The sequence below is a fragment of the Solanum dulcamara genome, chromosome 8 (genome assembly GCF_947179165.1).
Source record: "Solanum dulcamara chromosome 8, daSolDulc1.2, whole genome shotgun sequence".
Taxonomy (NCBI): Eukaryota; Viridiplantae; Streptophyta; class Magnoliopsida; order Solanales; family Solanaceae; genus Solanum; species Solanum dulcamara.
Genome location: NC_077244.1, coordinates 5,303,521 through 5,331,229, shown reverse-complemented (window position 1 = coordinate 5,331,229; position 27,709 = coordinate 5,303,521). Strand labels below are relative to the sequence as shown.

The window sequence follows — 27,709 nt, the reverse complement described above, 5'->3', positions numbered from 1 at the left end:
GATGTTTACAAACTTGCAAAAGCTACAATTACAAACTAATCTTTATGTTTTGAGAAAAGAGTAAAGACTAAAGTGGTGTGAAGTAGCACTATAAAATGGGTAGACTGTGTAGAGTAGTAATATAGACATATAGTGTCTAGTTAGGTTAATATTTAATATTTATGAAGGGTAAAGTAGTAAATTACTACTATCTTAATGGGATATCGGTTTACCCAATAGCCCAATACTAAAACTCAAACTAAACCAATAACCTGGTAAATTTTTTTTATAAAACCATTAAAAACCCATTAACCTAGTAACCCACTAGAAATAACCCAATAATATTTTTTCAGTTCAGTTTATCGGTCGATTCGGGTTTTGCACACCACTAGGTCACACAGATAGAGGAATCCATGGGGGACTCGAGAGTGTCCATATATACTGGTCTGGTCCCAATCTAGGACTTTCCGCTCTATTAGTGTGACTGGAGATCATCAATATGAACCATCAGCAATATAAACCAATAGCATGGAAAAGGTAGGATTTCTCCTCGACCGGTCAAGTAAAAAGGAGAGTACATCATTGATGTCTCTAATAGTGCCACATAGAAAAGGAGCACATCATCGACACCTCGTAATTATCCATAGTATGTTTATCAAGAAAATAGCCAGGTGGTATGGCTCCCATTTAAAGATAAGTTTAGTAGTAAAAAGGGAAACAACCCTGTTTCCTCAAAAAGTGATGGTAAAATCAATGCATGCCCGGGATTGTACCACAAAACACGAGTAAATGAGAAACCAATGCAATACATGCCATCACCACCATCCAAACAACTCAAGCAAATAGAAACACATACACAGCAAGCACCTCACTCCTAAAGTACAAAATCTAAATTGGAATCCAATTAATCCTCGATCAAGGAATCGGGCCCAAAATACTCCAACCGTCTCACAACAATAGCATAAAAAGGCACATATCTACTTGGGAAATAAAAGAAATTGTAACGAGGCAACATACGAACGAGTAACTTAAGAACCTTAACATCTACCTAAAGATAACATTCCAAGGACCAAACTACCACTAACTCCATCAAATGGCAATAGTATGGATTGAAGGATCCAAGTTCTAACCATTTGATGAGGATTACATCGCATTCTATAGGCCTAAGCGGGGCCAAACCTCACAATTCTTGGCACAACCTCACAGTCCCCGCACTAGCGAAGGCACCAAACCCAAAAAGTTCTCACAATAAGCCACTATAATAGCCAAGGATCAACTAACACCCATTCTAAGATACTAATCACACCAGCTAATAATAAGCTTGGAACAACCATCCCAAAGGAATTAAAAAACACTAGACTAAGGCATAAGAGGAGGATTACCAACCGAAACTAAGGATTTCCCAATACTAACTAGCTCAAAGCTCAAACGGAAATTAAGAAATAGGGTAAGGAAAGAAAATCCTAAATCCGCCACATATAACCCTAACTCACATGCAAAATATGTTAAATGATATCTTATTAAGCACAATCTAAAACAAGTAGATCGTAGCCTACCTCGAAGCCGAACATGCACATTCCAAAGTCTACGAATCCAAAGATTTTCTTCCCAAACCACCTCTAATTTGTCGCCACACTATCAAAATAATGATCACCTCGTCAATACGAATGTTTTGACACCAAAATTATATTTTTCGGAGATGAATCCAAAATTAGGTGTAAAATGAGATTATGGGACCCACTATAGGAATCCCATAATCTACTTCGTGAAAAGTACTAAATATGTCTAGGAACTCGCTCCCCAAAAATAGGCACAAGTCGAGCTTGAAATCAAGCTAAAACAGTTCAAGAATAAAATCACCATTAAATCCCTCAAGTAAAGCTTGGGCAGCCCCTATCGGATAGAAATTACCTTCGCACAATGCTTTCTCCACTTCCCCAAATACTCCAACACGTAGTCACAAACATATTAGATTTCAAATCACCCAAAATGGAGCTCCAGAACTCAAGTTACGGAGGTTGAAGTTGGAGAAGAAGACCAAAAATAGTTTGGTCTATATAAAGGGACGAGCCAATGACCATCGCGAATGCGGGCCCCAAGGCCATAATTGTGGAGGTCAACAGGGTATGGTTGACCCAAATCCTCCTGCATGGATGTGGAGGGTCTCCCTCGAATGCGTAGGGTCAAGGTGACTCCTCTACACGATCGTGGAGACCTAACCACGAATGCAATAAACAATGCACACTGCCGACCTCGGGCTAAGATTCAATCACCTCTATACTGGTGGCGGAGCCTCTTACCGCTACCTCCATAAGTCCCAATACATGCGTGCTCCATGGACCTCGCAAAACTCACCACCTGGGAAAAAAGTAGATCCAACTACTATCAAGTGCTCCAACATTAAATGGAGAGGCAAGCTCAATCCACCAATAAACCCCTAAATCAACTTTTGCTCGGTAAGAAATAAGGTGGTACTCTATTCGACCCACTCAAGAAACCCACTCATATATTCAAAAACCAACGAAGAACCTTTTTGAAGACCTACAGATCAAACTCTAGTTTGAGAACCACTTTATGCACATAGAGCCACACTTATCAACGACGTATCCTCAAATAGACTCGGAGTCTCCAACAAGGAACCCTGAGGAGTCATAGTTACCACTAACTCTATCAAAACATGGGCTGCCTTCTAATCCCCTGGATGCAATTGTATATCACCGATGTCCCAGCCAAGTATCGAAGCCCTGATGATATGGGTAGGCATCCCATATGTGTCCATCAAAACTTTGTGCTATCAATCTAACAAAGAGCTGGTTCAAAGAAGCATTTTAGAAACAAAGGCACACGATAAGGAGTCAAGAATGGAATTTTCTAAGAATGCGCTATAGCCTTCCAAAGATAGGATACGGATGTCTCTGTATTTATTCGCAGGACTCTACTAGGCATTAGATCTCATACATTAGATACCAGCGAACCTAGAGCTCTAATACCAATATGTCACATCCCGATTTCTCAGGTCATGATGACACCTATTATATCCCACCAATAGGTAAGCCTAACCCATAACCCGGAGCCAGAGATAACGGGCTATCACAAGGCAATGAAGAATGCAGAATATAGCAATAATAATAACAAATATAGAAAAGAGAAAGAGTCAAACCAATACAGAAAATAAACCCCCAAGACCTGGTATCAGTCGGTAGTCGAGCTTCTAGTCAGAACAAAAGTACAAGCTTATACAAAACAAGATATAAGTACAGATTGTCTCTAAAACAAAATAAAGTCTAGCTCTATCCACTATGGAGGGAGATAGGCAACTCTGAACACCAGGAGCTGAACTAGTCTCCAAATCCCAAGAGCTTCTCTGCACAAGATTCAAATCAGCAATGAGAACCCATACTATGATCTGTAGGGTGCAGAAGTGTAGTCTGAGTACCAATAAGTGGCACTCATTATGCATAGGCCGACTAAGCTCTAAAGATAAAAATAAGCATAATAGGCATGTAAGACAAGAGCATACATCACAAGTAACAAAGAAACCACAAGAAACTCATAATAAGAAAGAAACTGGAAGCACAAAAAGAGAGTAAAAGAAGCAAGTAAAATAAGTAAAGAACGAACCTGGATGTGCTAGCCCATTAACCTATACATGAAAAGCCCTACTAAGGGAGACAACTATCCAAAACCATACTAGTGAAAATAATCACAACAGCACGTAAATGCTAATAAGTCTATTCAAAACATGACCTGCATAAAAAGAGTTAAATAGGAGAAACAGTGGCACTACCCACCTTCAAACAAAAGAACCACCCTTCGCACTGCCATAAGTATACAAATAGCCAAACAAAACCTTACCAAGCCTCATTTGCCCGGAAGGTACATAATCACAAACTAAAACCTGTACGGCCTCCATAAGATCAACAGGTCCACACTCAATTATGCTGGTGATAGGCAATGTATATAAATGAGAGTAATGCAATAAAAATCAGTAGCCATAGTACCAAGATATATATACCTACCCCTCAGTCCCGGCCTATGAGGTAGGACCCATGTTGCACCTCTCTCTTTCTATTCGGACAAAGGAATTAATGGGGGACTTGGAAGTGTCCATATATACCTGCCTGGTTCTGATATAGGACTTTTTGCTCCGTCAGTATGAGTGGAGATCATCAATATGAACCATCATCAATATAAACTAATAGCATGGAAAAAGTTAATTTTCTCCTCGACCGGTCAAGTAAAAAGAAGAGTACATCTCAGATGTTTTTAATAGTGTCAAGTACAAAAGGAGCATGTGCTCAACACCACGTAAATATCCATAATTAGTTTATCAAAAAAAGATCCAGGTGGTACGACTCCCGTTAAAAGATAAGTTTAGTATTAAAAAGGGCAACAACCCTATTTTCTCAAAAAATAATGGTAAAACCAATGCATGCCCAGGATCGTACCATAAAACACGTGTAACTGAGAAACCAATGTAGTGCATGCCATCGACATCACCATCATCCAAACAACTCAAGCAAATAGTAACACAAAATACACAGCAAGTACCTTACTCCCAAAGTATAGAAACTAACCTGGAATTCAGCTAATCCTCGATCAAGACCTTGAGACTAAAATACTCCAACCATCTCACAACAATAGCATAAAAAGGCACATCTCTACTCAGGCAATGAAAGGAATTGTAACGAGGCAACGGACGAATGAGTAACTTTAGAACCTCAACATCTACCTAAAGATAACATTCAAAGGACCAAACTACCACTAACTCCATCCTATGGAAATAATATGCATCGAAGGATCCAAGTTCTAACCATCTGATGAGGATTACATCGCATCCATAGGCCTAAGCGTGGCCAAAGCTCATAATTCCCTGCACAACCTCACGGTCCTCGCACTAGCGAAGGCACCAAACCCAAAAAGTTCTCACAATAAGAAACTATAATAGCTAAGGATCAACTAATAGCCATTCTAAGATACTAATCACACCATCTAATAATAAGCATCGAACAACCACCCCAACGAAATTTAACAACACTAGACTAAGGTATAAGAAGGGGATTACCAACCGCAACTAAGGATTTCCAGTACTAACTAGCCCAAAGCTCAAACGGAAATCAAGAAATAGGGGTAAGGAAAGAAAATCTGAAACCCACCACACACAACCCTAACTCACATGCGAAATATACTAAATGATATCTTATGAAGAACAATCTAAAATAAGTAGATCGTAGCCTACCTCGAAGCTGAACACGCACACTCCAAAGTCTACAAATCCAAAGATTTTTTTCCCAAACTGCCTCTAATTTGTCTCTACGCTATCAAAATAATGAACACCTCATCAATACGAACGTTTTGACAATAAAATCACATTTTTTGGAGATGGGCCCAAAATTGGGTCTAAAATGGAATTGTGGAACCCATGATGAGAATCCTAAAATCGTCTCTGTGAAAAGGTCCTAAATAGGTCCAGGAACTCGTACCCCAAAAAGGATGCAAACCGAGCTTGAAATCGAGCTAAAATAATTCAAGAATAAAATCACCAATAAAGCCCTAAAGTAAAGCTTGGACAGCCCCTATCGGGAAGAAATTACATCTGCACAATGCTTTCCACACTTCTCCGAACACCCCAACACGTATCCACGAACTTCTCGAACATGCTGAGCTTTGAATCACCCAAAATGGAGTTCTAGAACTCAAGTTATGGAGGTTTGAAGTTAGAGAAGAAAACCAAAAATGGGTTTGGTCTATATAAAGGGACCAGCCAATGACCATCACGAATGCGGGCCCCAAGGCGCGATGCGGAGTTCAACGGGGTATAGTAGACCCAAATCCTCCTTCGCAAACACGAAGGGTACGCAATGAACAAGGCACATGGCCTTCGCAAACATTGCAGCACCTTTACGAATGCGAAGGCCAAGATAAGTGTCCTCCACAAATGTGACACCTAGGATACGATCGCGAATCACAAAAGTGTCTGTACCAGATATTGCTGCAACACAGCTTTTGGCAAACTCCAAAGTCCTCGTTGGGATTCTCAGAATTTGTTTGGAATCCCGTGCGCGCAAACGGACTATGCTACCCCATCAAATTCAACATTCCGGACTCAATGGTGCAGTTAAAATTTCTATCTGAGGTCATATCGATAAAAAGTGGGTCCCACACTCAAGCGTCACTTTAAGCCAAAATCCACAAGGAGGCTCGGAGTGAGATCGAAAGCCTTGAAAACTGCATGAAAGGTCGTTCTAGATCAAACTCAATATTTTGGAGCTAACCGCACTAACGAAAATTCAATTCGGGTGTGTTTACCAAGAATATTGACCAAGTCAACCTTAGGTCAAATTTCAAGGGCTAAAGCGTCAAATGGCCCCAAACTCTCATCGAAAGCCCCGATACTCATGCCAACAATGCTACTAGCCTTATTTAGCCATTTCGAAGCTAACGAAACCATCAAAATTCCATTCTAAGGTCGTTTTCCTAGAGTTTTGACCGAAGTCAATCGTTCAAATTCTAAGAGCTCCAAAATAGGGAAACGAGCATAAAACCCAAATGAACGACCAGGCAACCGAGCTGTCACAGCTAGCAAGTCATAAATGATTTGGAGTCACTGCAGGAAAGCTCTAAATGATGAAAAGATTGGAGAATGGCAGAACTGACTGGGAGGGTCATTACAGTTATATTATTCTACGAATATATGTAATCATCTCCTAATTAATATCAATGTTATTCCATACTCTAAATATGATTATCAGTGTTTCTTTGTCTATTCTACTTTTTTTTCTTAAAATAAAACTATATAAAGTTCAGGGGCGTAACTAGCGGGGTTCTGTGGGTTCACGTGAACCCATGCTCCCTTCCCTAGATCATACATATTAGTATTATATTTTTCTTTAAAATACTTAAAAGTAAGATATGTGAACCCACGTTCAAAGTATCATATAATGTGATGATGATTGGGTGCACCTCTCGAAATGAGGTTAGAAATTTAAATCTTATATCGATGTTGTTTTTTTCTTTCTAAAATTGAGTTACAATTCTCCAAGTGGTTGGTTATCAGTAACACCTTTGGCGTTTCAATATATATGTATATGTATATTGGACCTAGAATTTTAAAAATTTAACGGATTTAGTATTAATAACCTAAAAGCCAACCGGTTATATCTTAGATCCATCTTTTCATAATAGTGCACTAATACTCTCAAAATTCTGGATACGCCTCTGATAAAGTTGATACACTTTCAAAAGAATTAATTGTAATCATAAAATGAAGACCTTAGTATTATACACAATAGGAAAATAATAATTAATGGAAATACTTTTTAAAAACAGACCTCCAGATGTCAATTTTATCAAAAATAATTAGATAAAACAAAACATACAGACCTATGAAGGTCGATATTATATTAAATTTTAACAAAAATAAAATTAATCACGTTAAATTAAATAATATCAACCTCTGGAGGTTGGTATATTACATTTTAAAAAAAATCATTTTACAGAAAACTGTCTTTCGAAGATGATTTATTTAAAGTTAATTGAGAATATTATTTTCTTAGTTATCTGTATTTTTAATTGGGAAAAAACTTAAATTGTATTCTTAATTTTTTTTTAATCTACTACCGACCAATGGAAATCAGTTTGAATGAAAATAAATATATTGACCTCCGATGGTCAATATATAATTGTTTTAATAAAAATAAAAGTAATATGTTTAATTTAATATTATCGATCTTCGTAGGTCGGTATTATCAAAAAAAAAATTATTTTACACATATTGTCCTCCGAAGGATGACTTAATTAAAAAAATATATTTTTATATTTAATTGAGATAAAATTAAATATTATTTTTATTTATTAATCCAATACTGACAACAAGAGATCATTTTTTACCATATATATTTTTCTGAAAAAATTTTGACCTCCAGAGATCGCTATGTATTTTTCCTACATTTTTTACCCAAAAAACACTCCTTGAAAGTCGGTTTTTTTAAGAAAGTAAAAAATAATTCTTTTAACAATACCAACTTCTGGAGGTCAAAAACTACCTACTTTCATTGGAGGTTGGTATTCACAAATTCTTTAGTAGTATTACAAATTATGACGTCGACTTTTCAAAAATTATCTCAATTATATACATGTAGAAATGTTCTGGAAACAAATTGTAACGATCTGTCCATGTCGTTACAGATAAGCCAATGGGAAAAGAATCTAAGTCAGAAAACTTCGGGTAGTGACTTGAGAAATTTTGAGTCTAGGCCAGACTTGGATGAAATCTGAGTCAGATGAGGTCTAGGGTGATCCGAAAATGGATGGGGGATTTAACTTATAGTTTGACTGATTTAGTTGATAGCCAAGATGATACGGAGTCTGTACGGCTTTACAAAATTATATTCGGGCGAGTAAAACTCTCGAAATTAAACTTGGCGTGAAGGGTATATGTTAAGACATCATGGGATGAGGGTATGTTGTGATATGGGAGACTTGGAGACTCTTTACGAGCTATCGGTCTTTGCATATCCAGCCAGAGTGGGATTAATCCCACCGGGCGGGGCCATGGTCCTGCTGTGCCGGGACAGTCACCAATAAAGACGGGCAAAAGTCCCAAACCCATTTTTAGTCATTCCACTTCATTCATAAGAGACCAGAAGCGACCTAGGGTGATTTCTTGCAGATTTCCACCATATTTTGTGCTAAAGGTAAGTAAAATACTCCCTTAACTTATATTTTGATTCTTAGAACCTAGAATCCATGAGAAATAACTTAGGGGAGGGTTCTTGACTTGAATTTAAGTGTGGAAAGTAGCCCTAGATGGGGGTTATGATCATGGGTTTTGCCTAAGTTGGGAATTACATTATAATTCATGTGAATTAGGTCATTGTATTGATCATTTGTATGTGTGTGACTGTTTTAGACCAAGAACAAGCTAAACGAACTCGGAAAGGAAAAGCTCCAGCACTTTAGAGTTATCAAAGCTTGGTTTTGAGGTAGGTGATGGTTTTGTCTTCCCATATGTGATGTACGTACTTGATAATTTCTCCATTGTATGCATATGTGTATATGAATAGGGAAAGATGAATGAACCATGTTAAATGACTACTTGTTGTCTATGGCTTGCAAAGAACCTATTCTCGGTAGATATGATAGTTGAACTATTCACTGTAATTATGATTGATTATGTATGCTTGGATTGAGAGTCACGTTCCGATACATAACTAGACCAGGTGTCATGTTTCGATACACATTTGGATCGGGTGTCACATTCTGACACAATCTTGGATAGGGTATCACGTTCTGACACACTAATAGGTTTTTGTGAGTTCCATGAGAGGACCATTTTCACACTAATAGGTGTTTTTGAGTCCTATGAGAGGACCCTTTTCTTGAAATTGCATCATAACTGGGATTGTTAATCTGTGAGTGTGTTTACGTACTGGGTATGGGATGCTAAGTTATAAGAATATTATGTATATATGTGTCTACTGTGCTGTAATTACTTGTTCATGTCTCACTTATTGGCTAGCCGCGTGATCCCTACCAGCACCCTGTTGTTTTTGTGTACTGATATTGTACTTGCTCTGTTTTTGTTGAGTACAGGACATATTTAGGCTGCTGCTGAGAGACCTCATATAGAAGATCACTAGTGCCAAGAGTTTAAGGGTGAGCCAGTTCTTTCAGACTACCATGAGTTCTTCTTTATCCTAGTCTTTCTCTCAAGACTTAGACTTTCTGACTTGTTTACTTTATAACTTTTTAGGGGTTGCATCCGCTTTATTAGACTTGTTGTTTAGACTTTCAATTCCTAGGTGTTAAACTCCAAAAAATTTGGATTGTTTGACTAGAATATCTGAGTTTATGGGAACTCGGTCTTATTTTATTATTTAAACATGCTTCTGCATCTTTAAATTATCTATCTCTTGTGAGTATTGTTAATTTGGGCTGAAATAGTGGATCTCCCACCGAAGGGATAATGCGGATGTCAATCACGGGGGACAAGATTGTAACACAAATATATACTCAAATTTGATACTAAATGATGTAATCCAAGATATACAAAAATAGAAAGAAACCCTAAATTATAATAAGAAGGAAGTAGAGATCGAATATAGATACAAATAAAGAAATTAATTTGACAATAATAGCTATATGAAAACTTGAAAACTAATATCTTCCATTAATAAACCAAGCACACCTAATCTCTTAGATACACGCATGATGAGGAATTTCTGCAATACAACGTGATAATAGTAATGATAATAATAATGACAACAACAACAACAACTGCAACTACGACAACAACAACAACAATGATGACGACACAAGCAACCTCATACTTACTTGCTTTTGAAGTTGAAACGGCCCTGCCACTTGAGAGTCAAATACCTTCCTTAAGACTCGATATTCAAGAAGGGCTCACTGAAGGAGAAAATGCTAGACTACCCCTTGACGAGTTAGAAGCACTTGATGAAAAGAGGCTGGAAGCTCAATAAAATCTTGAATGTTATCACTTCAAGATCAAGCTCGAAAGACCTTGAATCCAAATTCACAAGTCAAGATCAAATCCACCAAATCCAAGATCAAGCATACAAGCCCTTGAATTTATATTTGAAAAGACGAATCAAAGGATTCATAGAAATTGTAATGCTCATATTTGAAATAAAATACTACGATTATTGCGATATTTTTCAATCTTGATTATTATTTTCTCAATGCGAATTTTACTGTCTACAATTATATAATTATTACGTCACTTTACGTGATAATGCTACTCATACTCATATTGTTCCTCTATCTCGAGCCATCATCTTCTAGAAAACAGGCACAAGGTATGCATGTCCATTTTGTTACTAATTTATCTGTTTAGAATAGAATACAACCTACATCACAAAAGAGCGAAAATCAAAATGAGCTTAATTATTAGTTGAGACAGATCCCAGAGTTCTATCAAAATAATATTAGCACACTGGATTGGTGGAAGAACAACCAAAAACAATATCCAATACTTTCAACCATTGCTAGAAATGTGCTAAATGTTCTAATGTCAATTGTTGCATCGGAGAGCGCATGAAGAAGAAGAAGATAACCTTGAAGAAATAATCTCAAATGAAGAGTCTTCGGCACGAGTAAGTCCAAATTACGGATTAGTTAATTTTGAAAATTATGAGTCAATTCATGTTAATGTTAATCCAAAGGAATTGAAAAAGATGATTCAAAATATGTAGATTTATAATTTGTCTATTTTCATTTTTTATTTTTTTATTTAAGTTTATGAAATTAGAGACAACTAATTGTAACTTTGTTTTTGAATTTTATCAATCTATTAAAAGAGAATCTTAGGGTCGTTTATGTGAAACATCAAATAAACATTAAAGAAAAGTAAAAATCTAAAAAACAGAGAAGAGAAGATTTACCTCCATGGTGAGGAGTAAATTTGGGTAGAACCCCTAAATAAGAAGACTAATCCTTGTTTCTTATCCTAGTCAAGGGTAGAGTCAGTGTTACAACCAAATTTTGTTCCAACTTTTTTTTTAAGAAACTATGCATTCCTCCATTAATATTAAAGGGATTGCAAGAAAATTTATAAGCTTATTTCAACCATTTTTGAGATGAGATTGAGAAAGGGGGAGGAAGATGACAAATCTTAAAGGGACACAATTATTAAGGTATATTAATAGACATGGTTGTTGGGTTTTTTGGGGGCAGAAATTAAAAAAAAAACAGAAAAAAAGATAAACAAATTCTTAGACAGTGAGGTATGCCACGTAGGTTGGCCTAGGATCCTCTTATATATATATATAAAAAAAGGGCAGCCCGGTGCACTAAAGCTCTCACTATGCGCAGGGTCCGGGGAAGGGCAACAACCTGTTTCCAAGGCTTGAATCCGTGATCTCCTGGTCACATGGCAACAACTTTACCAGTTATATATATAACTCAGTTTCTGACTTTGTTACTTCTGAATTATGACGTAGTTAATGATCTCCTTGTGCAAAATTACACCTGATAGTATTAGTCTGGTGTAAAACTCTGTATTTCCTTTCAGGATGTATTCGTAGATCTAAGTATTCAAGGTGTTTTAATGAATCTATTTTGTTTATCCTAGTGAGTTAACTTTCCAAAGTACTTCGTACAATTCTATTCTATAAGTACTAAATATATATATATATAAGGGGATTGCATATAAGTTCCGTTTTCAAATCAACATTATTTGTTACTCTTTTATTTATTAGTAAGGAAGGAAACCAACATTGTTTTCTTAATCGTGTATTAGAATAAATGTTCAAATTGAATCAAATAAGAATGAGGAGACATGATAGATCGTCAGTGAAAAGGGAATGAATACATGTGCAATCACTTAAACTTATCTCAAATTTTCATTTAGACACTTATAATATATTTTGTTTCAATTGAACACTTGACCTTATTCACAAGCATACCTATCAAAATGAAGCGCGTGAAATGACAGTGTTATTAAGATCATGATTTTACAAGGAAAAATTTGTATTTCAACAAGAAAAGTAGGTCTATGCAGGATAATATCTCAGTCACTCAATTTAGAATAGTTCACTTGAAAAGCTATTTAACTTTTTTTCATAACCCAAAAGTCACACAATTTACGGTCGTTTACTTAAAAAGTCACTTCGCTTTATTTTATAATCTAAAAATCACTCAACTTAGAATGGTTCACTTAGTAATCTCGACTCCGATGAGAATAAATTTTCGAGGTCAGCCTCGTCCAGCGAGCCTTCTATGCCAATGAAGTTGATAATCTGTATGATGTACAACTATCTCTTGTGATTCATGAAAGACTCATTTGTTAGTTAATGCCCCCAAAAATCAAACCAAATCACTCTTCTTCTTTTTTTATATATGATTAGTGAGGTGGATAATTTTTTTACACACCTAGACCATGCATTCTATATGAAGCAATTGATTATATCTTCCACATGCAAGTTTACCATTTAATCATAGATTGAGTAATGTATATTGTTCATTTAATTTTTAATTATTAAGATTAATTTTAGTATGGTATAAGTATCCAACATGAGTAAGGTTTTACCATCATTAACAGATAGAATAACATTTCTCATTAACATCATAAGAACAGGGCTTAGAAAAAAGCTCCATGTAATTTCATAATTTAGATTGAAACTTTGCATACATAATCCTTCCTAGGCCCTCGTAGAATTACATTGGGTATGTTATAGTCATAGAAAGTTTGCATTTACATCAGAAGGATCATATGACACAGCTTGCAAATTTATTTGCATTTAAAGGAGTGAAAAGTACTGAAATGTTCCGAACAGAGACAAAATCCATCTGTTTTTCTATATCAACCAAGTAATGATACACTACCAAAAATTTCACAGAAAAGTCAAATTTTCATGGCTTTGGTGACACCATCAAAACTATAAATGAAAGATTGAGAGAATCCCCTGAACCCCTCAGGTCCCCAGAGTCTAGAATAATATCAACTCCCTTCTTCACCTCGCCAAACCGTCTAGTGGTATCAGCGGGAAGTTTTACACAATAAGTTTTGGTTTAATTCTTACTGTACTCCTTCCCCCTTAACCCGACTGCCTAATGTAATAGAATTTTAAAAATGGAAAACAGAATGTTGATTCTCATATGATGCCAAAGATATGAGTAGTAGCAGGAAATGTGATATACTGTTCTTTGAACAAAAAATTATATGATCAGGTGTAGAAGAATTTCACATGGGACGTTGTCCATTAGCGAGCCTCTTTCCGATGATGTTCGTCACCTAAAAAGAAAGTAAAAAGTCACACGAATTTTTAATAACTATTACATATACCAAAGCTATCTACATTTTCAATATAAGATTACCATGAGACATCTAAAACAAGTTGGAAGTACTAAACCAGTATGATAGTTTAAAGAAGAGTTAATGATCTAAAACACACCTAAGTCCTAAAGTATCCCCCTTCACTCTTAAAAGAAATAAAACTGATAACAAGGTATACTGCATTCGTATTCTAACTCACGAGGCCCGTTATGTAGCATAACGTTTGCGATGCATGCATGTAAAGGTGGCAAATGAGCAGGCTGGGTCAAATTTAGATGGGTTGAAAACTGGTTGAGAAAAAGAAACTAGGAAGTCTACATACTTATTGCTTCAAAGCTTGAGCAAACAAAAACCAAAATTTCATAGTAGCAACATTGATAAGATTGTTTGACAATTACTCCGCATCCAATTACGCAACATTATTCAAGCAGCAACAAGTAGAGGTGTCTATCAGGCATTTCTATCTATATTAAACGGAGTAGTAAGTGAATATTAGCCACGTATCAAGCTAACAAATATTCACATGGCATTTTTTGGACAATATTAATACAATGTAACAAAGCTTAATGTCAATTTAGAAATCTCTTCCCTCTTGTTTCATCTGAGATTTCAAATGGAACTTAAATTGAGAAATGAAAAATGAAAGAAAATAACAAAGAAGCCAATATATAAAGGAAATAAAGGGAAAGTAAATCAAAATATATTTTTTTAATATGGTTGGCTAAAGTAGCAGTTAGATATGGTCAGATGGACCCATTTTATGATATATTTTTTTCTGGCTCTCACATGCCTTTTGTCAAATTATTTCAAACATTTTGCCACATAACCAACCAGATGTTTTTTAATAGAGGGAACTATTGTTCAGGCGATAACGGGAACACCTAATAGTTTAGACATGTAACTCACAAAATTGTGATAGTTTAGGCGAGCTTTTAACATATTCACTCATTATTAAAGAAGAGTAGTGAGTAATGTAGTCTTGTCAAGTGACAAGTGTTTAAAACGCCAAATAGCAATATTTGAACAACGTCAATGTTGGATGTAATAACATTTGAGTGTGATTAGTTTTGGAAATTGAATTGCAAGATAAAATCTAAAGTAATTCAAATCGTGAATCTGTTATAGGATTTTAAGCACTTATATAAATTTAAACGGTTAGATTTCTAATCAAATTCAAAAACATGTGGAAGGGATGATTGATACACAAGTCATCTCCAAGAGAAGAAGTTTCAAGTATCTTATTAGGCAATTAGAGGTAAATATTTTGATAAGCATTCATCGCTAATTAGGTGAAAATGATAATTACCCCTGCTATTATAGGTTAAAATTCATTGATAGTGTAAGAAACTTACATTGTTAGTGTATCTAACTTAATTAGCCTGTTGTTATAGGTTAAAATTCATTGATAGAGTAAGAAACTTACATTGTTAGTGTATCTAACTTACCTTCAATGAAAAGTGGAAGTGAGACTTGATACTCAAGTTATTCCCAAGAATGAAAGATTTCAGTATCTGGGGTCTCTGATAAAAGTAACAGGGAGATCGATGATGATATCATACATCGTATTGGTGCGGCATGGATGAAGTGGAGGCTAGTATCAAGCGTCTTGTGTGACTAGAAGATGTCATCAAAACTTAAAGGTAGAAATGAGGATGTTGAGATGAATATGTGGACATACTAGGAGCGATAGGATTAGGAATGAGGATATCCGGGACAATGTGGGAGTGACCTTCGTGGTGAACAAGATGATGGAAGGGGGACTGAGATGGTTTTGGCATGTGAAGAGGAGATGTACAGATGCCTAGTAAGGAAGTGCGAGAGGTTGGATATAGTGGAGTCAATGAGAGGCAGAGGTAGGCTGAAGAAGTATTGGAGAGAGGTGATTAGGCAAGACATGGCGCATCTTCAGCTTACCGAGGACATAACCTTAGATAGAAGGTATGGAGGTCGCAAACTAGGATAGAAAGTTTAGTAGGTAGTGGAGGATTGCTTTTGCTTTTCAAGGGTTTAGGCATGTTGGACAAATGTTTGTCATTGTACTAATCGTATTATAGTAGTTCTTGTTTTTGATAGCTATCATCGTTAGTTGTTTACTATGTTTCGATTATCGCACTATCTTGTTGTTCTTAATTCCTTTTGTGTCGGCTTTGCACCGCTTTCTTTGTTAGTTGTTATGTCTTCTACATTGTTTCCTTCTTCTTTGTACTTGGATTTGTTGTTCTTGAGTCGAAAGCCTTTCGGAAATAGCCTATCTACCTCCACAAAGTAGTGGTAAGGTTTGCACACAATCTACCCTCCCCATACCCCACTTGTGGAATACCACTGGGTATGTTGTTGTTGTAAGATTCTTCATTTAAATAAGTAAATTTGTGGAATTTTTTTAGAAGAATCTAGAAAATTCTATAATAGAAAGAAACTTTTGTGATGATCGACAAAGGAGAAATAAGAATTCCATAAGAAAAGAGATGGAGGAACTAATGGATAATGGGAAGGAATAAGAATTGAATGAGAGGTGACCAAGTCATACTTCAAGTTTGATAAGGAGCTAGTGGGAATCATTCAATTTCTATGGCAAACCTGATTTCATTCTGGTATCAAAGTTAAGGGCTTTGAAAGGCAAACTGAAAGAATGGAGTAGAACAGTCCATGGCAATCTGAAACAACAAAAATAGGAGGTCTTAAATCAGCTAGCTGAACTTGAGATCATACAAGAACAAAGATGTTTGGAGGAAGGGGAGATAGCTTCTAAATTGACACCCATACCAGAGTTTGAAGGAATCGCAAACCTTGAGGAATCAGCCTGGAGGCAAAGATCCAGGCAACTTGCCTCAAAGTAGGGGATAGAAACACTGGTTTCTTCCATAAACAGCAAATGCACACAGGAGAGTTAACACAATTGACAAGTTAAAAGTCAATGAGGTATTGGTAACTAAACCAGAAGAGGTGAAGAAGGTGATAATTGAGTACTATGAGAATTTATACTCGAAAACTGAAGATTGGAGGCCTGACCTTGATATGAGAGATTGTCCTGTGATCAATGAAGACGATAATACTAAGCTGATGGCTCCTTTTGAAGAGCAGGAAATCATAGATACCATCAAATCTTGTGTTGGGGACAAGGCACCAGGGCGGATAGTTTCATAATGGCTTTTTTCAGCCACTGCTGGAACATCATCAGTAATGAGGTAGTGACAGCAATCAAGGCATTTCATAAGGAGGGGACTTTTGAGAAAAGCATAAATGCTACTTTTGTGGCATTAATCCCTAAAAAGGTAGGAGCAATGGAGTTAAATGATTTTAGCTCCATAAGTTTAGTTGGGGGGGGGGGGAGTATATAAATTCATTGCTAAGGTCCTAGTATAGCGGCTGAAAAGAGTGATGCATAAGCTGGTAGACAGGCAACAAATGACTTTCATCAAGAACAGACAGATCATGGATGCAGTGCTAGTGGCAAATAAGTGTGTAGACTCAAGACAAAAAGACAAACAGGCGGGGAATCTATGCAAACTGGATATCCAGAAAGCATATGATCATTAAGGATGGGTTTTGGTTCAAGGTGGCTCAGGTAGATCAGACAGTGTATCAGCACAATAAAGTTTTCAGTCTTGATAAATAGAAGTCCATGTGATTTTTTCTCCTCCTATAGGGGTTTAAGGCAAGGGGATTTACTGTCCCCTTTCCTCTTCATCCTAGCCATGGAGGGACTAAGCAACCTCATACAAACATCAAGCATCAGAGGATGGGTTAGAGGATTTCACGTGGGAGACAGAGCAGGCAGCAAGTTAGAGGTAACACATCTGCAATAAGCAGATGACACTCTAGTATTTTGTGAAGCCACAGCCCACAGGGGAACATATGTTGGTTCTCAGAGTCATCTTCAACATTTTTGAAACAGTTTCTGGTTTGCACATAAACTGGGGTAAAAGCTTCATCTACCCAGTCAATACAATGCCAAGCATTGAAGATTTGGCAGTGAAGTTAGGAGGAAAAGTGGGTGAACTCCCAACCACATACATGGGAATGCCCTTAGGAGCTAAGAGCAAATCCAGGGACATGGAGTGGTGTGATAGAGAAAAGTGAAAAAAGATTGGCAAACTGGAAAAGCCAATATCTATCCTCAGGTGGCAAACTCATTTTGGTGAATAGTGTACTGGATTCTCTTCCTTCATACATGATGCCAGGCTTCACTACCCCTGCTAGTGCAACTAAAAGATTAGATGCTATCAGGAGAATTTTTTTATGGAAAGGAAGTGAAGACAAAAAGAAATATCATCTAGTGAAATGGGAGGAGCTATTGGTAAGCAAGAGAGGAGGGGGCCTAATTATCAGGGAACTAATCACATAAAATACGAGCTTGATGATGAAGTGGTTATGGAAGTTTGCATCCCCAGAAGAAGCTTTATGAAATGAGGTAATCAGATCAAAATATGGCATGCAGGATATATGGATGACAGAGGAGGTGACCACTTCTTATAATTGTAGTGTATGGAGATCCATTAGGAACATATGGCAACTAGTTTCTACCAGAACAAGTTGCAAGGTTGGAAAAGGAGAGAAGGTGGCTTTCTGGAAGGATATTTGGTGTGGGCAATGGCCTCTGAAGCAAACTTTGCCTGAGCTATACAACTTATGTCAATTTCAAGATGCTACTGTGGCTAAACTATGGACAGGACAAGGTTGGAACCTCCATCTTATAAGGAACCTCAATGATTGGGAAATGATCTTGCTAGCAGCTTTTCAGAATACAGTCCCTCAAAGCTTTAATTTTACAAAAGAAAAGGACCGCTTGGTGTGGAAGGTGGATGGCAGAGGTATTTTTACTGTCAGGTCAACTTACAAAGACTTGACAGGAACAAATACTCAGGATATAGGATGGCCATGGAGAATGATCTGGAAGACCAAAGTGTCTTATAAGGTAGTGGCAAAGGAAGCAGTCCCAAGAGGAAATTCAACCTATGCTCTAGATGCTATCTATGTGAAGAACAGATAGAGACAATCAACCGTCTCTTTTTGCACTGCAAATGGACAGACTAGCTGTGGCAGATGTTCATCCACAAGAAGAAGATCAGGTGGGTGAAACCTCGGAGAATCAAAGAAGTGCTAGGAAGCTGGAATAGAGATGGCAATGCAATGGAGGAGGAGGAGAGATGGAAGATGGTCCCTGCATGTATTTGGTGGACCATATGGAAAGAGAGGAATCAGAGATGTTTTGAAGGCAAAAAGAGCAACATACATAAGATCAAGACAGATTGCTTAGGCCTTTACTATTTCTGGTGTAAACAAGTAGTTATAGAATAGAAAGCACATAAGATGTTTTTAATGCATTTGATTGGCTGTAATTAGGTATATTAGGATTTTTTTAAAGAGACAACTTTTGTGATGGGGGACTACATTTTGTTGTAGTATACATGTGGATATATAGAAGTAAGGTTTACCATTCTAAAAAAAAATGCAAAAATATGAAAAGAATAAATTAAAACAATGAAATAATAATAAATGGGGAAGGCGCCAATAACGCTGGAAATTGCCAGATCAGAAGAAATAAAAGGAAGGGGTTTGAGTAGTTTTAAAAGCGCAGGTCAAAACTAGCTTTGAAGTATTTTTTGGTTTATTTTAATGTTTGATAACCACCAAAAGTGTCTTTAAGCAAAAAGCCACAACTTGGACAGTCCAAACTTATTGCTTTTGAACTTAAAAGCTCTTTGAGTTTGACAAAATATTTTATATTATAGTTTTTTATATTCATTTTTAAAAATTTTTGCTTCTATTCGTTTTTGAACTTTCAATTTTCACCTTAAATTGTAACTACTACAATTCTTTGGAATATACAATTATTATGGGTTACTTTGGACTGCCAAATCAGCCCAACAACAAAATACATTTCTCATATCCGTTAATTTTGACAGGTAGACTTTTCGATCAATTTTGCAACCCTTGACTAACATCCTCTTACCCTCTATCAGCACAAGCATTATCATCAGTCATCACAATTCAAGAGTGGCAAAATTGACCCAACAATATACTTAACCCACCCCAACCTGCCTAAAGATTTAACCATGTACCAAATGTATTTTGTTGGTGGACTGATTTGGGTCATGCCCAGGTAATCAAAAATATTATCCCATGTGAGTTCCCCTAGCCATAAGTAGGTAATAGTACCACCACCACCCCAAAAAAAGTCTAATCTAAGATGAGGTCAACCCTTTCTCTTCCTAAAAATATAAAAAATATTCCCCTTACCTCATTTGTGGGATTACACTAGGTATTATTGTTGTTTATCAATATATGTTTTATCAGCACTCAATTGCCAATTCAAATAGTTCCAAAAGTTAAATTCTAAATTTTTTCTACTTTTTGTTCTCTATTATTTTCAAGTGCTTTATGCATGCGAAAATTGTTTTCAGTTCTTTTTCTTGAAGGATCAGTGTGTCCCATATAATTCATGAAAGTGATTTTATCAAAAGCTTGTTTGTTGATACTACTAAAGCTGTTAAGTGTTGGTAGTACTAATAAATGCTAATGTAGTATTTTTGTAACATTCTAAAAATTTAAAGAAAAAAATATGAAATCACAACAGTTGCTAGTGAAACTAGTATTTCATAATATTTCTTGAATTTTGTCGTAAAAGATTAAGGGGGTGTTTGGATTGGGGTTTTTTAAGTAGCTTATAAGATAAAGGATATCGACTATCATGCTATTTTGTTGTCATTATTATTTCTTTCTTGTTGACTTTACACTGTTTTTCTTATTAACGGCTATAATTTCTTCATTGTTTTCTTCTTTTTTTACTTAGGTTTGATGCACTTGAGCCGAGGGACTTTCGAAAACAACCTCTCTACCTCCACGAGGTAGTGGTAAAATCTACACACTCTATCATCCCCAAACCCCACTTAGTGGGATTTCACTGTATTGTTTTTGGAAACTGGTAATGTTACTTTTTGGCCTAAAAGTAGGTGTTTGAAAGCACTTTTTTGTCTTTCTCAAACACCTTCAAAAATTAAAAAGAGGTTAAAAACCAAAAGCTTCTTAAAATAAGACGATCGAAATACCCTCTAAATCTATACTATATTAAAAGCATGATTACCCTTAAAAATGTTGGTTGAACTTTTTGTAATTCATTAAAAGACTCTACAATAGGCAAAATTGTCATTTACTATTTTCCTTAAATAATTGTCATTTAATTACTATCCTGATATTTAAAACTTTGGAATTAATTAAAGTTAACTATTAAATCTTTACTTGTAGAATGTAAGAACTCTTAATATTTAGTACTTTAAAATTGACTAAAATTTTGTTTCTTAAATCTTTTCTTATTTGAACTACATTAAAATTTCTAAAATCTTTAATTTTTCATTGAGTAAGAACTCCTAAAAGATTAATTGAATACAATTCAAATACGTAGAGATTTTAGGACTTTTATTATAGTTCAAATAAGGAAAAATTTAAGAAGCAAAATTTTAGTCAATTTTAAATTACTAAATATTTGGAGTTCTTGTATCTTGTGAATAAGTAAAGATTAAATAGTTATAACTTTAATGAATTTCAAAATCCTAAATATTAGGATAATAATTAAATGACAATTATTTGAGAAAAATAGTAAATGAAAATTTTGTCTATTGTACCGTCTTTTAATGAAGGGAAAAAAATTCAATCAACATTTCTAAGGGCTTTCATAGTTTTAACATAGTATAGATTATGGATATGGTCCACGTGTAGTAAATCTGCTCTAATTAGTACATTTTGTGACGAAACACAATATTCTGTAGTTCTTATGATTCTTCCATTCAGCTTTTCTTTCTTATTTGATAGTGTTAATCAAGTTGTACGTGTTAGGTTATGTCTCATTGTTTAGCCCATTTACACCCAAATTAACTTTGGGAAGGCTGATCATGAAATACTTATTGATTTAGCCCTTTTGACCATGCAAATCGACCTAAACCACCCATTTTCCACCCCTAAAGTTTTAATTACCTAAGTCCCAACTCTACTGCACTATTCAATTGCCTTCTTTTTAAATTCCTTCTACCATCACCTAAAAACAAAAGAACAAGAGAAATCTTTTGTCCACAGACTAGGGTCCAAATATTTTTACTTAATTTCTGAGACAGTTCTCTTTGAGTTGCAATACATACTCTCTAAGTTTTAATCAGCTTTTATGGACTAAAATGAATCTGCTAAATATCTATCTTAAACTAGCATGAGTATTACAAGCCCCCTCAAACTTTATAGACATAAATTTGTTGTATATTAACTAAAGTACTCTTTGCAACTATATATTATGATGATGATATGATATGAGCTTAAAAGAAGAAACGAGGATTCATATAACCGGACCAAACTTGTTTGGACTGAGGCATAGTAGTTGTACTCTTCGCAGCTATCTACCCTGTCCCTTTCCCCAACCTCTAGTGACCCAATCTAGTGACCTTTACTGCTCTACCCTAGCCTCCAAGCTAAATTGGTAAGAATTATCATTCAGTATGAATATTTTGTTTGGGTCAAAAAATATAATACTTGTTTGCTTTAGTCCACAATGACCAAACAGCCTAGGAAAAAGAGAACTGGAAGTATATGAACTGTAATCTAAACCTAGAAATTGATAGAGGTCCCATAGAAGTGCATGGACACACAAAATGTAAGGAAGAAAAAGATCACAGTTTACAGCTGCTTTTGAGTGTAAAGGCAACTGTAATTTCAAAATAACTAAAAGGAAGGTGTTTGAATAGTTCTAAAACCGCAGGTCAAACTAAGTATTTTTAGGTTCATTTAAGTGTTGATAACAACCAAAAGTGTCTTCAAGCCAAAAGCCACAAGTTGGACAGTCAAACTTATTGCTTTTCAACTTAAAAGCTCTTTGAGTTTGACAAAATATTTTATATTATAATTTTTTTACCTTCATTTATAATCCCAAAAATACCATTCACTACACCAAAACCCTGGTTCCACTCCTTTATCCCCCCATTATGTACAAAACAAATGCTACTTGCTTCTTCACCTTAAATTGCAACTACTACAATTCTTTCGATCTACATTTTTTATGGGTTACTTGGGACTGTTCAAATCAGCCCATCAACAAAATACATTTTATCTATATCCGTTAAATTTTGGCGGGTTGTAGACTTTTGGATCAATTTTGCAACTCCTAGACTAAAACAAAAGAACTCCAAAAATCATGAAAAGACATCTTCTAACCCTCTATCAGCACAAGCATCATCATCAGTCATCACAATTCAAGATGGCAAAATTGACCCAATAATATACAACCAAGAACCAAATGTATTTTGTTGGTGGACTTATTTGGGCTATGCACAGGTAAACCCATCAAAAAAATTATCCAAAAGCAACCTGTGGAAATGTCCAACACTAACCTGTGTGTGTTCCCCAACTTCACTTGTGGACTAGCCATTAGTAGGTAATAGTCCCCCCACACACATGCCTAATCCGACAATGTCTATTTCTAATCTACACACTACTCTCCCAAGACCTCACTTTTGGGATCACATTGGGTATTGTTGATGTTGTTTACCCGTATATGCGTTATCAACACTCACAGTTGCCAATTCTAATAGTTCCAAAAGTTAAATTTCCTACCTTTTGTTCTCCATTAATTTCAAGTGCTTTACGAATACGAAAAATTGATTTCAGTTCTTTTTCTTCAAGGATAAGTGTGTCCCATGTATTATTCATGAAAGTGATTTTTATCAAAGCTTGTATGTTGATACTATTAAAGCCACATCCTAAATGTGAAGTGTTGGTAGTACTAATAAATGTTAATTTAGTTTTTGTAACATTTTCTACAATTTAAAGAAATATGAAGCCACAATAGTTGCTAGTGAAACTAGTATTTCATAATATTTCTTCAGCTTTGTGCTAAGATTAAATATATAGTATATTAAAAGCATGTAGCCCCTTAGAACTGTTGATTGAACTTTTTGTGATTCATTAAAAACTCTAATAGACAAAATTGTCATTTACTATTTTTCTCAAATAATTGTCATTTAATTACTATCCTAATAATTAGAACTTTGAAATCAATTAAAGTTATAGCTATTAAATCTTTATTATTTGAAGGATGTAAGAATTCCTAATATTTAGTACTTTAAAATTGACTAAAATTTTACTTATTAAATCTTTTCTTATTTGAACTATATTAAAAGTCCTAAAATCATTACGTAATTAAACTATGTAAGAACTCCTAAAATATAGGAATTTCTAATTGAGTAAGAACTCCTAAAATAAGGAAAGAATTAACAAACAAGATTTTAGTCAATTTTAAAGTACTAAAAATATTTGGAGTTCTTACATCTTACAAATAAGTAAAGCATTAATAGTTATAACTTTAATTACTTTCAAAGTCTTAAATATTAGGATAACAATTAAATGACAATTACTTGAGAAAATAGTAAGTAAGCAACAATTTTGTCGTAAAGTCTTTTAATGAAGGGCAAAAGTTCAATTAACATTTCTAAGGGCCTTCATACTTTTAATGTAGTATCGATATAGATTATAAAATGGTTAGCATATAGTGAATCTGTTGTTATTAGTATATTTTGTGACAACTTAATATTTTGTTGTTCCATTCAGTTTTTCATTTCTTATTTGATAGTGTTGATCAAGTTGTACGCGTTGGGTTATGACTCATTGTTTACACCCAAATTAACTTGAGTGGGTTGGTCATGAAATACTTATTGATTTAGCCCTTTTGACCGTCGAAATTGATCTAAACCACCCATTTTTCCACCCCCAAAGTTTTAATTACCTAGGTCCTAACTCTACTACACTATTCAATTGCCTACTTTTAAAATTAAACTATTTGATTGCCTTCTTTTGAAATTTCTTCTACCATCACCTAAAAACAAAAGAAAAAGGGAAATCTTTTGTCCACAAACTAGGGTCCAAATATTTTTACTATTCAATTACTCTCTAAGTTTAATTAGCTTTTATGGACTAAACTAAATCTGCTAAAATATCCATCTTAAATTAGCATGAATATTACAAGCCCCTTCAAACTTTATAAAATGGATTTTTTCCTAAATCCATTGTATATTAACTAAAGTACTCTTCGCAACTATATTATTATTATTATGATGATGTGATATGAGCTTAAATGAAGAAATGAAGATTCATATAGCCAACCCAAACCTTTGGTGACCCCATCTAGTGACCTTTACGGCTCTACCCTAGCCCCCAAGCTAAAATGGTGAGAATTATCATTCAGTAAGAAAATTTTGTTTGGGTCAAAAACTTAATACATGTTTTCTTTAGTCCACAATGACCAAACAGCCCTGGAAAAAAAAAACTTAATACTTGTTTGAACTGTTATCTAAACCTAGAAATTGATAGAGGTCCTGCAGAAGTGCATGACACAAAAAATGTAAGGAAGTAAAAGAACATAGTTTACAGCTGCTTTTGTGTAAAGGCAACTTCAATTTCAAAATTATTAAATTAAAATTCATTTAACTGCAAATAGATCACTTATCCTCCTACCAAAAGGAAGCAAAAAAGTATTAAAATGAAATTACTGAATGATTTACCTGCTGATATTTCGAGACACAACGATCAATGCAGGTATTTTCACCCATATATAGCTCAGCTTCCTTGTACTTTTTCTCGACACACTTGTTGAAGCACGTATGGGTGAGCCTAGATCACAACAAGAAACAAGTTCAGAAATTTTGTACATAAGTTTTCGATGGAAGGAACTATGCAACAATACTGGGGCTGAATTAGAAGGAAAACTGAATTGTATGGATATTTACCAAGTCTTAAAATTTTATTTACGAGCTCCAAGAAGATTTCTTTGGTGCTGTTAGGTTACTACTAAAGAGACTTGTGACTGAAACAGTCATGATTTGGAACTTCTTACTTGTTAAAAAATTCAACCCTGTACTCCATCTCCCTCTCGGCCATACCAAAAATCTGCACGCGTAAGGAAAAAGGGAGAGGGGATGTAAGAACACCTAGAAAGTTTTAGCTTGAAAAGTGGAACTACTACTGCAAATGTGTGATAACCACACAGAAAGAATTATTCCTTATAGATAAAGCTAGACAAAATGATAAACACATCACAAAAGTAAAGAACCTGCTCCGTGTCCATTTCTCTTGGTAAGTTATTAGCATTCATCTTTACTGATCTGTGAGACAAAAAACAACACTTAGATCAAAAAGTGTAGTTACAGGTCTGATTTCAATGGAGAAGAAGGGAAACTAAGCTAACGAATTATTTTTTTTTATTGATAACCAAGAAATCCCGAGGGCCAATGATGCACGATTCAAAACTCAATGGATAATGGGCCCTCCCCTCTATCCTTCTCCACTTAAATACCAGGCTTGTCTGCAGCAAGATTTGAAACCATGACATGAGCCTAACCCACATATAACAAACTACAGTCTTACCACTAGACCAAATCCCTTGGCACAAATACGATAAAAGAACCTTATCCTAAAAGAACCGACGAACGTGAAGATGACGTTCAATCAAAATACCCCTTATGTCCTGCGCAATGAATCTACTGTATTATGTGTACCAATTGTTACTGCACCCATTGCCTTCAGCTCAGTGTTGTTCGCATGTGTGTACAAAAGTCTAATAACAGGTCTGAATCAAATGCAAAAAAAATACATACAGAAAATATGCTCAGGAAACATTAGCCTAGGTATGAACCTAATCATCATACTACCCTTGTGCCCTGAGCAGTGAATCTTTTATATATCTAGCAATTTTAAGTGCACACACTGCCTTTGACTCCATATGTGTATACACATGCATTTTTCCTGGCAAACTACCCTTGCATACCTCATCTATAAGCATTTCTATTTGCCCATATATATAGAGTAAGGTCTAAGGCCAATTTCAAGTCGTCATGACCTTCTGTCCTGGGGAAAGAACAGAGGCAGAACCAAATATTATTTTCCTTTTTTTTATATAACCGTAGTAAGGACAACGCCAAGTCATCGTAACCTTCTGTCCTGAGGAAAGAACAAGGGCAGAACCAAATATTCTTTTCTTTTTTATACCATAATAAGGACAACGCCAAGTCATCATGACCTTCTATCCTGGGAAAGAACAGGGGCAGAACCAAATATTTTCTCTTCTTTTTTTTTATAATTGTGGTGTCCAAGCCAACTTGGATGCACTAATTCCAAGGGATATCTCACCTCCCATAACTAATTTCACGGGATACCTGTCACCTCCCGTCAGCAACCATGTAACTCTGTCCAATGGAGCCAAATATTTTAATAGAGTCTATTCAAGAAAATCCAAACTTCCATAACGAGTGAATACAATTAACTACACCAAACGGGATTCAAAAATTTATACAAATACACAAAAGTTTAGTTTTTTAAGCTAATTATAACGAAGGGGATTCAATTGAACCCTCTTCACAAAAATTTGTAGCTAGTGCGTATCCGCAGCCAATGCCTTCGCATTGATTAGTGTCACACAAGTTAATGCTAAGTGGAACCTATTGCTACAAAAAAAACATTGCATATGGTGATATTTTACATACTACAGATATAAAAATTCTAAATTTGCATAACTAAGCATGCATATGTTCATGTTGAAACAAGCATGAATCAAAAAAGTGACGAAATTTACCGATAAATTATCTTCTGCTCTTTTTCGTATTTCAGAGAGAGAGGAAGGATGTTTGGTTTATTAGGGTTTAACTAGGGTTTTTCCTTCCAAGTGAGAGGGAGTTTTCGAGGGTGCAGGTAGACCCGACCCGACCCGAATGATGTCGTTCTTGACCCGTTTACGTTTTTGCCCAATCATTAAGGAGAATTTTGCTGAAAAAAGTGAAACATTGGGTTTGTTTGTTACGGAAAAAATTGTTTTTCATGGAAAATAGTATTTTAGGAAAAAAATTTAAAAATTGTGAGTATGTTTTTAGTAAGTAAAAGATATTATTCTAAAATTATTTATAT

The 27,709-nt window shown here is 35.4% G+C and overlaps 1 protein-coding gene across 3 annotated transcripts; it reads right to left on the bottom strand.

The window, feature by feature from the left end:
• Positions 1 to 13,153: 13,153 nt before the first annotated feature.
• On the bottom strand, positions 13,154 to 27,499 carry LOC129901478 (mitochondrial import inner membrane translocase subunit TIM10-like). 3 transcript variants are annotated; one of them, XM_055976672.1, is made up of 6 exons: positions 27,381 to 27,457; positions 26,022 to 26,114; positions 25,863 to 25,914; positions 25,647 to 25,699; positions 25,315 to 25,423; positions 13,154 to 13,738 (listed from the first exon to the last, which is right to left on the bottom strand). In XM_055976672.1, exons 3-6 carry the CDS (start codon positions 25,902 to 25,904, stop codon positions 13,688 to 13,690), a joined length of 255 nt encoding a protein of 84 aa, XP_055832647.1. In that variant the 5' UTR covers positions 25,905 to 25,914; positions 26,022 to 26,114; positions 27,381 to 27,457; the 3' UTR covers positions 13,154 to 13,687. The 3 variants fall into 3 exon arrangements, with proteins under 3 accessions (XP_055832647.1, XP_055832646.1, XP_055832648.1); XM_055976671.1 differs by lacking the exon at positions 26,022 to 26,114 and having other exon boundaries at positions 27,381 to 27,499; XM_055976673.1 differs by lacking the exons at positions 26,022 to 26,114; positions 27,381 to 27,457 and adding an exon at positions 26,939 to 26,996.
• Between the last annotated feature and the right edge of the window lie 210 nt (positions 27,500 to 27,709).

Coding starts and splice junctions, on each gene's coding strand:
- LOC129901478 (XM_055976671.1), bottom strand. CDS start 25,904: ATGAATGCTAATAACTTACCAAGAGAAATGGACACGGAGCAG. Junction 25,700..25,862: donor GAGAAATGGACACGGAGCAG/GTTCTTTACTTT, acceptor TTACGCGTGCAG/ATTTTTGGTATGGCCGAGAG. Junction 13,739..25,314: donor GTGTCTCGAAATATCAGCAG/GTAAATCATTCA, acceptor CTTTCTTTTTAG/GTGACGAACATCATCGGAAA.